This window comes from Arvicanthis niloticus, chromosome 5, assembly GCF_011762505.2.
Source record: "Arvicanthis niloticus isolate mArvNil1 chromosome 5, mArvNil1.pat.X, whole genome shotgun sequence".
Classification (NCBI taxonomy): domain Eukaryota; kingdom Metazoa; phylum Chordata; class Mammalia; order Rodentia; family Muridae; genus Arvicanthis; species Arvicanthis niloticus.
Window position 1 is genome coordinate 100893813 of NC_047662.1, and position 16615 is coordinate 100910427.

A 16615-nucleotide genomic window follows, 5' to 3' on the forward strand; every position below is an offset into this window, starting at 1 on the left:
TCCCTCCCTCCCAGACAGGGTCTCACTCTGTAGCCCTGGCTGGGCTAGAGATCACTGAGTAAGTAAAGCAGATTGCTTAGAACTCATGCCCACTGCCATTCCTAATCTAGTGGCTTCCTACTCGACATGGCGCAGGCTCTCCTGCCGGAAAGAAACTTCTCCACATCTCCCACATAAACCACCAAGGAGCTTTTAAAAATGCAACTCAAAACGTGCCATTAAGCAAACAGAAAACCAAACCAAACAATACCAACATGGCCACTCTCCTGTTGAAAATCCTTCAGTGGTTCACCCCACCCTCAAAGCTCTGCTGAATTAGTCTACTGCAGTTCCTGGAAAGCGCCAGATTCTGCGCCTGTGTGGTTTACAGCAGGTTCTTCTGTGAGCCTAGGATGTTCTTAGAAGAGAGTCTACAGAACCTAACCCTAATCTTTCTTCCAGGCTGAACTGTAAACAGTTGAGTCCCCCAATACACCAGACTAGCAGAGATACCCTGGGTTACTTGTGCCTTACACTGCTGCCTTTGCATAGTTTTTTTCTGCCCTTCCTTGGAATCCCGAGAGGACAGACTCTCTCTTCAGCACTACTTAAGTACAGACCCTGCTATAAAGTAATTACTCAAAATGGAATAAACCATAAAGCACTAGCTTGGGAGTCCGTGTGGACCTGAACGGTCAAGGTTCAGTTCTGGGGTTCTTGCTTTGCTTTTTTTCTTACAGAAGTGGTCTCATTTTGTTGCCCCTGTCAGCTGCCCTCAGGCTACTCTCCTGCCTCAGCCTTAGGCACATACCATCCTATTCAGCATAGGTCTCAGGCTCTTTAGTGCAGGGTTACCACCAATGATCAGAGAACAAACATCACCGCTACCCAGTGTGGCTTCCCTGCTGGACACGTCCCTGAGTTGCTTTAAGCCCTGCAAATCCCTGCATGTCTACAACTGACCACAGGCCTAGTCTCTGCCAGTAATTCCTTCAGGGTTTCCCAGGACACCAGTCTCCAAGTCCTAGTGATGTATCTGTTTGTCACTCTCTTCTCCCTGTCCCCACCCCAGGGGCAGCACATGTGTTGGACCAGAAAGAGAGGCCCAGGCTGGTATGGAACAAACGCATATGTACTCTGAGTTCCTTACCGTCGGCTCTGGCTCTTGCATCCCTCTGGGTATGGCTGTTGGCTGGGCTCCCTGGGAGAGCAGGCCCAGGATCCATTAGCTGGGCCAAGGGTCCCTGCCCAGCAGCTCTGAGGCTAGGAAGTGGCATCTCACTGGACTGGGAACCCTGGCAAACCTGGGTGGACCAGGGTTCTGGGCCAAGGAGGTCCAGGCTTGGCCCCAAGGGCATGGACGGCAGGCTATGGCTACATCGCGAGCCCTCCTCAGATGGCCCTGCCCTGTCTTGTTGGGCTTCTTGGATGGGTGAGAACTCCTGGGAAGACTCTCCAACGCTCACTCTAAGTGGTGGGGACCCAGAGCCTGCAGCTTTCTTCCGGCCTTTGGCCAACTCAGCAAAAGAGGTAACTCTCCTGGGTGGGGAAGCAGGCCCAGCTAGGGCTGCAGGACCCTCGCTTAAGCGTACTGGGCAACTCAGCATGCGCTCCAGTGAGCCCAAGCGCATAGTGGGGCTGCGGTCCAGACTTCGATCATAGCTTCGGGAGCGCTGCCGGCCAGTGCTGAGGTTGGGGGGGGAAGTATTTGTGTACACCTGCCCTTCAAGTACAGTGGGGCCCATGGCGGTTGCTGCTTCTGTTGAGGAACCTACAGTTTCTTGTTCCTCTGGCTGGATGTCTGGCTTCTGGAAGAGGTAATACTCGGAGGGCTGGCTGGGGTCTGGGTCTGAGCCGGGGCCTGGTGGAGGACTTATCTTGGTGTGTTCTTCAGAGCAACTGGTGATGGACGAGCCAGCTGGGCTCGGGGAGGATTGCGAGGACAGGTCACAGGTGACAAGTTTATAGTAATTCTGTGTGGCCACTACAAGGCGGGCCTGGCTTTGGAAGCAGGCTGTGAGGTCAGCCACAGCTGGGCAGGGCTCACAGTGTGGGCGGTAGGCGTTGCAGTTGGCATCGAGCTCGGGGGATGAGGCATGAGGGCATCCACAGCCCTCTTCCCTGTCTCCGTTCTCAGGGTGGTGGGACTCACAAGACATTCTCGACTCAGCCGGGGAGGGTTGCAGGTCCAGGTAGAAGGCTCCAGGGTCTGCGTGGCTGCAGAAGGAAGAGTCGCTGCAGGACTGAGGGACAGAGTTGAGGTTGGCACGGGAGCTGCCGTGCATCTTATTGTAGAGGGTGCTGAACGTGACTAGCACGCCGTCGGAGCTGTTACAGGAGGAGTCACTGACGTAGCCCATGGACTGGTCAGCTGCCTCCGACTGACTGGAGGTGCTACTGCAGTGGCAGCGCTGGGCCCCTGAACCGGAGCGTCCAGGGTGTCTTGGGGATTCGTCGGAACTGAGTTTCCACTCTTGTTCAAAGGAGAAGCCAGAGGTATCGCTGGCCCCTCCTCCACTGCCACTGCCCCCGTGTCCCCCACACTCGTCCAGCTCCATTGTCTCGGCTTCCAGCTCTGGCCGGCAGCAGTGGTTGGTGCTGCACTGGGTCCCCAAGGTTGTCGCTGGGTCCTGTTCCTGTCCCTCCACCACTCCAGGCCGACTGCGTGTTGCACCCCACGGCCTGCCCTGTCCGGGGCCAGATGGTGGCAGCTGGAAAGAAGACAGATGGAAGGGCTGGCTGGTGCTGTGCAGGTGGAAGGACTTCTGAGTGATACTGTCACCAGTGCTGCCATCATGCAGGTCACCGAGTCCTGTCTCACCCACACCTTCCTGCACCAAGAAGGGATTGTGCCGTTTGGGAGCTCCAGGGCCTCGTCCATCCCGACTCCTAGTCTTGACGCTGTCTGAAGACCGAGTAGGTGCCCCTGACGCTGAGTGCAGGCTGCTGTACAGAAGGGAGTCAGCTTGGCCTAGGTCTTGGTCAGGCTGAGTGAGGCCCAATTCCGGGGGACAGAAGGGATTGGCTCTTGTGCCCCCACCGCCTCCACCTGCACCCCCGCAGCACTGCCTGTCTGGGACTTGGCAGTGCACTAAGGGGATATGGTGGACGATGAGGGTCTCTCCAGTCAGCTTAGGGGGGCTATCCATTCTGGAAAGTTCCAACAAGGGCATCAACAGCACCAGATACTGCCTTTGGAGCCCAGTGGGGCAGAACACATTTCATCAGGAGAGCTTGGCACCTGGAAAAGAAAGGGAACCTAATGTCACCTCCCTGGAAATCAGGGACAGGCCCAGCCCCAATTATTTTCAGATGGACAAGAATCCATGAGGAATAAAGGCTCTGGGTCAAGGTGGCGCTCTGACAGCACACGCTAACAACATACATGGACACCACTACACTTTCTGCATTGCACAGGCCCAGGTTCAGAGACCCTGCTTCACTGTAAGGTCACTGTGTATCTAGGGTGAGTAAAGGGCCTCTTTTAATGCCACATACGAACGTGTAGAGCTCAGGGACATGTTCCTCCTTTTTCTTTTTTACAGTTACATTTATTTCCTACTGGAGAGCCTGTGGCTGCGTGTATGCGTGTGCCCCAGTGTGTGTACGGAGGCCAGAGGACGACTTAGAGCTCTGCTCTCCCTCCACCGTCTGAGTCCCAGGGAGTGATCTCAGGATGCCAGGTTTGGTGACAAGTGTCTTTACCTGCTGAGGTAGCTCTCGGGCCGTTCTGTTCTCCTCTAAGCAGTAAATAATGACCACACACACATACACACACACACACACACACACACACACACACACACACACACACACGGAAGGAACAGCAATGCCTGTACAGCTATGGCAGGCAAGTTTACAGATGAGGAGAAAAAAATTAGACATATATCATGTGCTCATAGAAATCAGGTATAATTTTGTAAGAAATGTATCTCAAAACACACCATCCCAGTTGACCGAAGGTTCCAGCACTTACCCATCTTCTACCCCCATGGGCCCCAGAACACTTATCCCTCTGATTACTATGGGCTACTATAGGTTTTTTTTATTAATTAATTTATTTACATCCCAAACACTGCCCCTCTTCCTAATCCTCCCCCTTCTGCTCTGAGAGTGGAGGGTCACTCTGGGTACCCCCCTGCCCTGGTGCATCATATCTCTGCCAGATTAGGCACATTCTCTCCTGCTGAGTCCAGACAAGGCAGCCCTGGTGGGGAACGAATACCACAGTCAGGCTACAGCTTTAGGGGAGCCTCTGCTCCCACTGTTGGGGGACACACAGACTGAGCTGCATGTCAGCTACATATGTGCCGGGGGCCTCGTTCCAGTTCGTGTGTGTTGTCTGGTTGGTGGCTCAGTCTCTGAGAGCTGTGTTACTACTGTAACACAGAGCTTCATAAACACACAATGGATAACTACAAGCAAGTAGAGCTGACACTGACCTCTCCCTACAAGGGGGGTGAGGTCACTCTTATCCTCACCCCATCACTCTGTCATAGTGCACAGACCTGGCACACATGGGGCCTAACACAGTTCTGATGCTTGTTTAGGTAAGGGTTCAGAATCTTTAAAGTACCCCAATTTGTCTTTGTTTTAGCCTAGAGCAATAGTTCTCAGCCTTCCTAATGCTGCGACCCTTTAATCCAGCTCCTCATGTGGTGGTGACCCCCAACCATAAAATCATTTTTATTGATACTTCATAAACATAATTTTGCTGTCTTGAATCATTATGTGCTAATCGTAATGATATGCAGGATACCTGTATTCGAACCCTGTGAAAGGGTCGTTTGACTCCCAAAGGGGTCATTATGCATAGACTGAAAACCAGCAGCCTAGAACCTTCACTACTGGGATTTCCTGAAAAGTCTCTATCCAAGTTTTTCCTCTGAGAGGCTAAAGTCCTGTCAGCCGTCAGCCGTGAGGTCCTCTAGTCTGTGCAGAAATGACCTTTCCCACTCTCTTTGCCTAGGTTGTTGGACTCAGGCCTCTTTCTCCTAGACTCCCCAACGCTAATGTCTTCTGATCCGTCAAGCTCTCTTCTCCCTTTACCTACTCTGGCTCTAAACCCCACATTTACTTTCTCTTATCATTTAACTGACCCCTCGACAGCACTGACTGCTGAAAGTTGAACTCATTTAGACCAAAGGGCCCGGCTCTCGCGTGGGATACAGTAAAGGGCCAGGCGGGTTTTACATGCCTAAGGAAATGCCTGAAAGGGAAATGCAAATGTCCAACAACTGTATGCATGAGGGACAATTATAGTAAGTTATAATTAAACATACGTATACCTTGCAATTATGAATGTTAAATCACATTAAAATTAAGACTTCTGAGAGGAAGCCTCCTTTATTGGATTTGTAAGTGCTGTTGTGTTGAGTAAGATATTCAGCATGGATGCTGAAAAGCAAAAACTAGAGAAGTTAAACTAAGTTACACGGTTAAGAGTTATAGAAGGCGGTGGTGGCGCACGCCTTTAATCCCAGCACTTGGGAGGCAGCTGGGGAGGCAGAGGCAGGCAGATTCTGAGTTTGAGGCCAGCCTAGTCTACAGAGTGAGTTCCAGGACAGCCAGGATTACACAGAGAAACTGTCTCGAAAAACCATAAAAAAAATAAAATAAAAAAGAAAAAAATAAAAAAGAGTTATAGAAGAAAAAAAATAAGAATAGAGTCAGGGTCTCACGTACCACAGGCTGGCCTTCAAATCCACATCTAGCCACACAGGCATGGACCACCACGCCCAGTTTATATGTGCTAAGGACTTAGCCCAGGTCTTCATGTATCCTCAGTAAGCACTCTACACACGGAGCCCATCGGCAACTAGAGATTAAACCGTGGTAAACCAAACCTAACAGTGGTGTTTCTTATCTCATTAAACATCACTGTGCTTCAAAGGATGCCACTAAAAAAGTAAAAAGTGAGCACAGGTCAGATGTAAAGCTCTTGCCATGCAAGCATGGAGACCTGAGTGGTCCCCAGACTCTGTATTAAACAGGCAGGGCACAGTGGCGCCGGCTTGTAAACCCACCACTGGGAACTGCCTAGGACTCTGGCCAGCCAGCCTAGCCTGCCCGGAGAACCCCAGGCCAGCGAGGGACCCCGTCTCAAGGTCCCGAGTAATGACCCTTCAAGTCGACATGCATTCACTCAAACATACACACACACAAGAGCCACCCCACAGAATAGGAGAACGTACTTTTAAATCATACTTCTGACAGTGGTTTCTAATCAAATTATATAAAAAGCTCTTACAACTTCTTTGTTTCTTTGTTTCTTTTTTTGGTGACAGGCCTCCTTATATACCTCTGGATGGCCTTGACTCACTATGTAGACCAAGCTGGCTTTGAACTCAGATTAATCTACCTGCTTTTGCCTACAGAGAACTAGGACTTAAAGTGTCACCATGCCCATCACTAAATAGATGTTTCTTTAAAGAAGAAACATCTTTTTCATCTTTAGCAAGATGAAAAGATGGGCGACATCATTAGTCATTATGAAAATAAGAACCCCAACGACATACCATCGCTCTCCCAATGGGGTCTCTAAACCAAGACATACAGCAACCACAAACATTGGTGATGGCATGGAGAAATTACAACCCACACATGGCTGGGGAGCTGTAAAATGGGGCAGGCCCTTGAAAAAACCATCTGACCATCCCTCCCCCAGAATGTTATACAGACTGGCCCATGAGACCCTGCAACCCCACTTCTAGGACTGAACTCAGAGGAGAGGGAGAACTTGATCACAGAGAAGCCACTATAAATATGCTCACAGCAGCCTCACGCAGAGTAACCAAGAACACGGCAAGATACCAAAGCCTGTGAGCTGATGAATGAATAAGCAAAAGGTAATATATCTCCCATTGTTTTATATACCAGCTAAAGTTAGTATGAATGTGACATACACACGAGATGGACTATTATTTGCCAATAAAAGCTTGAGCCACTAGAACCTGCTACAACATGAAGGAGCCCCACAAGATGATATTAAGAAAAAGAAGCTGTCACAAATGACTCCTTCCTGTGGTGTATGACTTGTATGAAATGTCTAAACAAACCAACTGAAATGGAAGGCAGATTAGCAGCTTCCAAGGGCTGGGGGATGTGGAACAACTGCTTAATGGTTAAGGGGGATCTCCGTGGGGTGATAAAAACTAAGGCTACAGAGTGAGATCTTGTCTCAATGAACAAAAACAAAACCCACAAAAGAGCATGGTTCCGGGAAGAGGAGTGGCAGAAAGCCTGCTGCAGTGGCTGGGGTGAGGTGGGCTGGAGGGGGGTGTACTGGGGGGCTGGGGATGTGTGCTGGGGGGGGCTGGGGTGGAAGAGAGGGGGTGTACTGGGGGGCTGCGGTAGGCTGGGCTGGGGTGTGTGCTGGGGGGCTGGGGTAGGCTGGGCTGGGGTGTGTGCTGGGGGGCTGGGGTGGGCTGGAGGGGGTAGGCATTTGGAGAAATAAAGTAAGAACAAGACAGGGTATGAGGAACAACAGCTTAGTGACATTTTAAGGAATAGGAACAATGGACAGGATTTTTTAGGATGCTTTGATATAAGAGATACAAGACAACTTCCCCCTTACTTCCTCCTATCTCCTTTACAAATAAATTGGGACAGACACACACACACACACACACACACACACACACACACACACACGCTACACATCATGAGGATAACAAGAGTGACAAGACTCTAAAATCCCAACAATGATCAATCAATTGAAAATATACAGTTGCCGGGCAGTGGTGGCACAAGCTTTTAGTCCAGGCACTTGGGAGGCAGAGGCAGGCGGATTGCCGAGTTCAAGGCAAGCCTGGTCTACAGAGTGAGTTTTAGGACAGCCAGGGCTACACAGAGTAACCCTGTCTAAAAAAAAAAAAAGAAAAAGAAAAAAGAAAGAAAGAAAGAAAAGAAAATATACAGTCAGGTGTGGTGCATGCCTTTTATCTGCCAGGGCTACAGAATGAAACCCTGCCCACCCCCAAAATGTGTGCATGCACATGGTGTGTGCACTGTATATGTGTGTGTGCAAATGCATGCATGTGTGATTAAAACAATTCTATGGCTGGGCGGTGGTGGTGCACGCCTTTAATCCCAGCGCTTGGGAGGCAGGGGCAGGCACATTTCTGAGTTCAAGGCCAGCCTGGTCTACAGAGTGAGTTCCAGGACAGCCATGGCTACACAGAGAAACCCTGTCTTGAAAAAAAAAACAAAATTAATTAATTAATTAATTAAAAAAATAAAACAATCCTATGCTATTAGCTGAGTATGGTGAGGCCCTGTGGCCCCAGCTACTCAGAAGGCTGAAGCAGAGGAGTTTCTCCAACCCAGGATTCAAAGCCAGAGTGAATACACAGTGAGACCAGGGCTCAAAACACTGTTAGTGTGGTAATATGAGTATTGACTTAGAAAGGAAACAGAAGATGAACTGTGTGTGTATGTAATGCTTTCTAAGTTATTTTTATTATTTTTCATATTTATATGCATGGGGAAGACATAACAAAATATTCACAGTGCTGATCTCTGTTGTGCAATTCTGGATGATTTCCCTTTTTTCTTCTGTGTCATCTGTATATAATACACACCATGTACATAAATAATTGTTTTCTCTAAGTAAGGGGCTTCTCCTTACTTATAACACTAGACTTTCCCTGGAGTTCATAGATACATTCAGGCAAAACATTCATACACATAAATGTGAAAAGAGGGGCCTGGAGATATAGCTCAGGGCCAGAGTATTACAAACAAATGAACAAACAAACAGGAGCATTAAGGTGGGAACCAGGAACCCTAATTTTTGAACATTAAAAAAAGGAATGAAATGGCGACACCTATAACCCCAGCATCTGTGGGGTAGGGAGAGAGGTTAGGAGTTCAAGGCTCCTCTGAGCTCCAGTCAGGTCACACTAACCTGGGCTACATGAGGCTCTGAGTCAAACAAATACAACGAGGAATAATGTACCAAGCTACTTGACTGCCTTGAACACTGCAGGAAGCAGGTACGACTACATCTGCGACTTCTTTCCTGGGGACTGAAAATTTAACACTGTGGCCATAGGTAAACACAACTCTGAGATGAATGAACTCGCTTCATACTTTTCGTTCCTAATTAAATGAAGAGAGGAGGAGGCAGCTCCCATAGAAGATGAGCCTCCTACCTATGTCTAACTAGACAGAGTAGTGGCTCAGCCAGCAAGAAGATGTGCTGTCTGGGTGAACAGGTTCAGGGGCTCCGATTCCATCCAAACATCCCCAGATAGTCACATACATTTTCATTGCTAGGGTTGTTTGTTTGTTTGTTTGTTTGTTTTTGAGACAAGGCCCCACTGATTAGCCCTGGCTGACCTAGAACTGGGTCTGTAGCTGAGGCTGGCCTTGAACTCAGAGATCTGCCAGCCTCTTCCTCCAGAGTCCTGAGATTAGAGGTGTGTGTCATCACACCCGTTTAATGCATGTGGAAGCAAAGGCCGCAGGGTATAGGTAGCTCACTCACAATCACAGCTGAAATGGCTCCAAGCCCGGGCAGGTCCAGCTCTCAAGGGTGTCTCTGCTACCACTCATTCTCAAGTGCTTAAGGGAAGCCAGTCCGGTCATGACCCACACCTGTTTCCTGTCGTTCTGGAATTCGCGGTTGTGACCACTTATATGACACTCTATCAACTAGTCTGAACCCTGAACCCGCAGCCCCTTTCATCCCATGTTCTCACACTGGTCAATCCTGCTTCCTGCCTTTCAGGCCCCAGTTCCCAGGCTTCTTCTGCCCCATCCTGGCCCATTCACGGTTCTCACACCACTTCCCCCATGCTCCGCTGTTCACAGTCCTTGGCTTGCTGGGAACTAGCCTACCCTCACGACACTCCTTAAATGCTCAGTCGCACACTGTACAACTCCTGTCTAGTCTCTGAGTTCTCTACTGGGGTGAATGGTGGAAACAGAGCTAAGGATCTGTCTGCCTATGGGCAAGACAACTCCAGAAGAGAGCTTCCTGTCTTTGTTCATCAACAGCCATCAACAGCATCCTTCTGTTGGCTACTGAACCTAGCAGCTTTCTGGTTTCTTCAGAGCTGGCAGGGAGGCAAAGGCACTCATTGTTACTCTTTAGTAATCTGACCTTGACCTGAGGTCCTGCTGAGAGCCACTGTGGGGCTGACTGTCTTCTCTAGGGCAGGATGGAAGGGAAGAGGGTGGGATGGTGGATTGGAGGGTATTAGGTTAGCTTATGCTTAGGTCCCTTCCTGCCAGGAAGCTGCTTTGTACAGGAGGGCTGAGTATAACAGGTCAGGTGCCTTCTGCATCACAATGTCCCTCCCTCCATACACTGTGAGGCATTAGCTCAACATTCTGTTCTTACTGCATCCAAACCTGGAGCTTGGCAGCTTCTACGATAGCTTCTACAGTGGGTATGTCTGTGTGCATGCATGTGTGCATGTGTGGGGAGGAAAAGCCACCCAACCTTCTTGATAAAAATGCATGGATCCCTTCGTGTTTTCCAGCATAAACTTCCAAGAGCTGTAGCGGGATCTCCACCCATTCAGTCTTTGTGTCCAGATGTGACAACTGCAGTGACAGCAGCTTCACTAGAAATACCCAGAAAGAAAGAAAGAGAGAAAGAAAGAAAGAAAGAAAGAAAGAAAGAAAGAAAGAAAGAGAAAGAAAAGGATCTTGTTTCTTGACCACATAGCATGAATAGCATTAGCTCAAGCCTCTTTCTTTCCCGGCCCATGCATGCAGAGATGAGTCTGTCTGCGCATGCTGGCACTCTCCCTATCCGAAAGACAAAGCCACCCTTCAGGAGCCAGAGCCCAGATGCTAATGATGAGCCTGCCTCTGCCTAGTTGCTACCTCCCACCCCCCACCCCAGAGCCATACCTCTGCAAGGAGCCTGGAGCTGGATCTGGTGGTCCCCGTTCCTTCTGCACGCCCGCCGTGCTCTACCTCGACAATCTCAGCTCAATCACTGGTCCTCGAGATCGCACAGGGGAACCGGGCTGATATTCTAAGATCTGATTTCTGTTAATACAATGGCATCCTAGCTAATGCAGGGAGGCTGCGCAATCTCAGCCTGCCTTCTTGCTGCTGCCGCCGCGGCTGCTGGGCTGCGGTGACGTTGCTACCAAGGGGGAGGGATGGGGAGGGAAAGGAGCAGGCAAGCCCACAGTGCAGCCACTCAGTTCCCGGTCGGTCCCTGCGGCCTGTTAGTCTGGGGGAGGGGCAGAGAGAGAGAAGTCAGCCACCGAGGGCAATAGGTGCAGAAAGACAGGCTTTCCAGACAGCAGCAAAAAACAGGGAGAGCGGAGCCTAGCTTCTCTTGAGTCCTAATCTTGGGAGAAGTCTGGGCAGAGCCAGGGCGCTTCCTTCCTTCCTTCCTCTCAGGCCACTCCTTTTCGACCATGGCCAGAAGCCCCTCCCTCTTTTCCTCTACCGAGAATGACTACTTGTTTCCCAGCTTAGTTCTTTAGTTCGGTTTCCAGCTGGGTTAGGGTGGAGGGCCATCCTGGAAGGAGATTTTGGAAGCCCCACCCAGAGGCTACAAAAAACAAAACAAATTAAAAATCCCAACCACGGACCTTTTCCTGAAGCCCAATCTCGGTGATGGGTACCTAGGGTTCCTCAGGGTGGGCTTCTTGGAGCAGGTGGTTGTGATGCTCCAGGCCTGGGTGGCTGCAGACTACCTCCCTAACCCCGGGTTCAGCTGGGTCTCCCGGCTCTTCCGAGGGTCTAACAGCTGCAGCGGCGGTCACAGCAGTTTTTGGTTCTTGCTGACTCGGGTTCAATCAGGGTTTTAGGAAGTAGAATCCTTTAACTAGGCAGAGTTTGGTAAGCACCTTCTCCCAGAGAAAGGAAGGCAAAGGAAAGAGACGATTTCTTAGTCTTTGCTTTGCCTGTATACCTGAACCAGCCACCTCTTCCTTGCTCAGGCTCTGGGCCAATCTGTGGGACTAACGGAGCAGCAGTGGACCACACACAGCCAGAAGAACCGCCTTTGTGCCACTGCTCAGTACCCTCCAAAACAGCAGCTTTCATACAACCATGGGAGCACATGCCTCTAATCCCAGCACCTGGGAGGCGAGGACAAGCAGATGTCAGTGAGTTCAAGGCCAGCCTGGTCTACATATAGAATTCTAGGGTGGCCAGAACTACATAGAGAGACCCTGCCTCAAAAACCCCACAAAAAACCAACCAACCAAACACCCAGGTGGGCTCAGTGGTTCCCACTGAGTCTTGCACATTTGATTTTGCTCTAAACTGTTTCCTTTACTCTCCCTCCCCTCCCCCCAAGAACTGTGGATTGAACTGAAGGCTTTATGTGTCTCAGGCAAGCTCTCCTCCCCGGACTATCTACTCCACGGTTGGTTGAATCTGTGGATGTAGAACCCGGGGTATGGAGACTGACTATTCTATCTCAGTTCCACCATGAAGAACTCTGGATTTCAGGTCTCAAGAAGCCTTTGGAGACAGCGCTGAGATTCCAGGTGCGCGACTAACACTCATCTACTTCCGATGTTGCATCTTCCCCGCCTCATGAGACCTGTGTGTTGCATCTTCCCCGCCTCATGAGACCTGTGTGTTTCCTGACTTCACGCTGAACTGAGCTGAATTATAGAGGTGGGAAGTGGACAACGGCCGGAGACTCACACCTAACCTTGACTTTGCTCGAAGATCAACAGCCCCTGATCCTACAAAGTAGCAGACAAGAAGGGAAGACAGAAAGGGGAGGAGCTTACAACACTGAGCAGCCATTACCAGCCCTCTCAGGACGGCTGGCTGAAAAGGTATAGGGTGCTTGCCTTTTCTGGAGCTGATAGACTACTTCGAAGGGCTTGCTGCCGATTAAGCAATGTCATCTGTGATCAAGTGCATGGTGTACTAACTACTTAATTCCCATGAGAGCTCTGGTCCCAGGGTCTTTGTCCCGGAAACGTCTGTGACACAGACGACCTGTGTCTGCAGGGCTAGTGACACACAATCTGTGTTTCCTGTAGTTCAGCACACCACAGATCACGGTGCTATTTTACTACCCTACAGCATGCCTGGTGCCCAAGGAGCCAGGCATGGTGACCCTAGCATCTGTGACTCTAGCATCTGGAAGGCTGAGGAAAAGCACTGTGAATTTGTGGTCAGTCTGGATTACCATAGCAGGACCCTGTTTCAAAGAGGGACAGAGGAGAGGACTGTGTAATCTCAGTATACCTTTGTCCCCGACCTTTCCCAGTAATCACTCTGCTGACCTTTCACCTCAGGGAACTTATTTGGAAATCAGGGAGTACTTTTGTTTATGTTGTTCCATTCGGGTATATTTGACATGAGCAACAACCCGCTCTTGGCCATGTATCACCTCAAACTGTTAGGACTGCATCTAACAGCAAATGCTCAAATTAAGGCAAATCAAAATAAATCATGATAAACTGTATTTTTCTGATCTAGAAGTGTCTCGAAGCAATTCTTTTCTTTTACACTTAGGGTGTGTGTACATACATGCCATGTGTACATATGGAGAGGTCAGAGGACAACTTTCAAGGAGTCAGTTTGAACCAAGGTTGTCAGTCTTGGTGGCAAGCACCTTCACCTATAGAACCAATTTGCTGGCCCATCCTGAGACCTTACAATCTCTGTGTGAATGCTGAGTGCATGTGGGTTTGTGTGCAGGGTTTGGCAGGAACGTACTCACGTGTCACCAAGTCGAGGAAAACTAGCTGGTCATCAAGCCACAGTGACCCGGCTGTTTCTGCCTCATGTACTTGTGGGGTTACAGGCATGCCACTGGGTCCAGCTTATACAGGTGCTAAGGGTCTGAACTCAGCTCCTCATGTTCCCAGGGCTAGTATTCTACCAAGCAAGCCATCTCCAAGACCACACTGCAAGCATCTACATGACTCCTGTCATGTACAGGCACTGTGGGGTGTTGTGAAATCATAATCTAAGATACGGGCCTCAGAGTTTTATTAAGATCATTGCCAATATGCCTCTGGGGTGGACAGGGCAGCACCATGTTTGGGGAAGCAATACCAGAGTTAGAACATGGGTTTCAATTTTTTTTTCAGCCTTAAAGCTGCTCCTGACCTGCTCCTGATTTAAGCTGGGACCCTAAACCCCCATGCTTGCCAACTCTCCTTCCCAGTTGTGGGGACTCTGACTGCAACTCGAAGGGATTATACTCCTTAAAGGGAAACATTCCAGAAACATCTGGTCAAAGGCAAAGTTAGGACTGAACGAGGTTTGCTGGGATTAGGAATAAGTCGTCTCTGGGGGCAATGACCCCCCCCCCCCCCGCCAGCCAGTGAGGTGCCGGGATTCAGAGCCACACACTTTCAGAGATTTCATACGTATGTGAAAGGCCAAGCATGATGGCAGTATGCCTGTAATTCCTGAGCCAGGGAACTAGCAGGATCCCTGGGGCTTGCTGGACAGTCTAGCTTCCAGGTTCAGGGGAAACCCTGCCTCAAAACAATAAGGTCTTCCCCTTACTGTGATTGAGGAACATACCCAGGATGGATCTCTGGGCTCTGCATGCATATGCACATACGCATTATACATATGCACGTATGCATTCTTCCACATATGCACACACATAATATTCAAAACAAGAAATTATCTTTCTTCGCGGCTCCTAAATCAATTGTTTATAAAAGAACCACCTTCCCTGGTTGTGAGGGTCTGTGTCTTCAGAGGCTGTGAGAGTAGATGAAGGTGCCGACTCTCCTATAGGAAATTATCTGAGACATGCTCAAAGAATTTGCAGACTTAAGAACTGTAGCCATAGTTGACTGTGGTGCCGGTGACTGAGTTACAAGGAGAATAAACAAGCTGCCAGATGTCTGAGCACACCTGCCCATGACCTCAGGAGTCTGCTTTTACAAACGGAATGACAGCCAACGCCTCAAGGTCGGCTGGCTTCACTCTGGGCAGAGTGTAGCCGTTTCTAGCTGGCAAGGGCGATCACTGTTCCTAACTGGTTTCATGTTATTTTGGACTCTAAGCAAGGCTGGCCAGAATGCTGGGAGTGTTCTGGAAGGGCTATCCCAGACACAGCAGCTGCTCCCTTCTCAGGCCTCTCTAATATAGCAGCCTCTTTCGAAGCACAGTTGTTCTGCTTCATGTTTGTGTATGTTGCCGCCTCTAAAGTCAAACACTCTGCAAAAGGCCTGGCTCTGTAGCAGAACAGGACAACCTGGTGTGGATATACCTTCCCTTCCCCAAGTCTAGCTGTTCCTTTATGAACCAACAATGCACAAGCAGCTTTAAAACATCACTGACAGAACCCACGGCAGTCCTCACACAGGTTGGTTTCATGCCTCTTAGTCTCTGCAGTGACTAGAGCTCTCAAGGTCCCAATCAATGAATGGAGATTGCAGCCCTGGGCAATCATCCAGGAAAAGAATAAACCACCAGTGGGCGCTGACCAAGAGTCGATTTTCTCTATTTCATAAAAAACCCAACAATAATCTTAGCTTTGCTCCAGAGTCTCCTGTTGCAGGGAAGGGATTTTTACCTAGAAAATCGGTCTTTTCTACCAGCCTAACCAGTGCGTATGGTTCTCCATTACCGTCCTCAGCTCAGCCTCTAGCACCTGGTCACTCTCACGTCCCTTTTAGGATAAATCTAAACCCTGACGGCAGGGAATGTTCTCAGGCAAGGTTAGTAAACGGGCATGTTCAGGTCCTCGGCATCCCAGCAGGAATGTGCAGACATGCCTTCCTCGCTCTCTAGTGCCGGCTTCTAACGTCACAGTGATGCCTCTAGAGACCGAGAACCTGCTGCAAATCCTCTTTCTTCCAAGCATAGGTTAAAGGGGAAAGGGAGACATCAGGAAACTTGGCAAGATTCAGGTCCTACCTTGACAGACTGAGCTCTTCGGATGAGGGGTGGAGAAAACAGCAGGCAAGAGGCCTCGGGATAAAGTCTCCCAATGCCAGATGCAGAAGTCAGGAAGCAAGAAACCACCGAGGCTAGAGACAGGAATAGGGGGAGCTGAAGCCTGGTGTGGCCTGCTTTGCTTGGAGAAAGTTCTTAAGTACTAATTTGCAGGAGAGTAAGGCAGCCAGATCAAATAAGGCCCCTGAGCTGCTTCTTGACTGTCCAGTATGGTCAACACCCTTGCTAATTCTTTGGCAGTGCCTTTTGGTTCCTGAGATCTGGGAAGCCAAGTCCCAGTGTTCTCTGCTCCCCCTCCTCCCAGACAGTGGACTGAAGCATGGAGGATGCCAAACGGCTAGCCAATCAGTTTGTCCAGAGCTGTAAATAAAAGGGCACATGTGCACAGAGAAGGGGCTATGAGAGGAATCTAGATTGAATTACAAACACCATTTGTGGGACCAGCATGGGGGAGGGGGAAGAGAGAGCAGAGGGAAGCCTGATGCCTTTCAAGGAAATCTCCAAGCACACCCCCCCCCAACCCCCCTGTGTGACTGTCATCTCAGGCTCACTGCCCTAGGGAACTGGTTTCAGTCTGGCCATCTTCCAGCAGTGGGACTGGGGCTCTGGGACTTTCCGGGCTGTGCCTTATTTTTCCAGTAGAGTTTAGATGGCACCAGCTTCCAGAGTCCTTCTCTCTGTGCTTGGGGAGAATACTGGGGACAACCTTTGTAGCATCAGCAAAGGCACTACAATGGTATCTGCTTTTGTGACAAGACCAAGGTTA

The 16615-nt window shown here is 49.7% G+C and overlaps 1 protein-coding gene across 6 annotated transcripts in view; it reads right to left on the bottom strand.

Annotated features, from left to right (window-relative positions):
* Rusc2 (RUN and SH3 domain containing 2) overlaps positions 1-16615 on the bottom strand; it is a 45998-nt gene that overhangs the window by 8848 nt on the left and 20535 nt on the right. For 3 of the 6 annotated variants that reach the window (XM_034502043.2, XM_076935109.1, XM_076935110.1), the window contains one exon: positions 1130-3220. The exons of 1 other annotated variant lie outside the window; for it this stretch is intronic. In XM_034502043.2, the coding sequence (XP_034357934.1) occupies positions 1130-3152 (2023 nt within the window). In that variant the 5' untranslated portion in view covers positions 3153-3220. Of the gene's footprint in view, positions 1-1129; positions 3221-10845; positions 11177-15810; positions 16033-16615 lie in introns of those variants that run through there. 2 more of the 6 variants (XM_034502045.2, XM_034502042.2) reach the window with 2 other exon arrangements.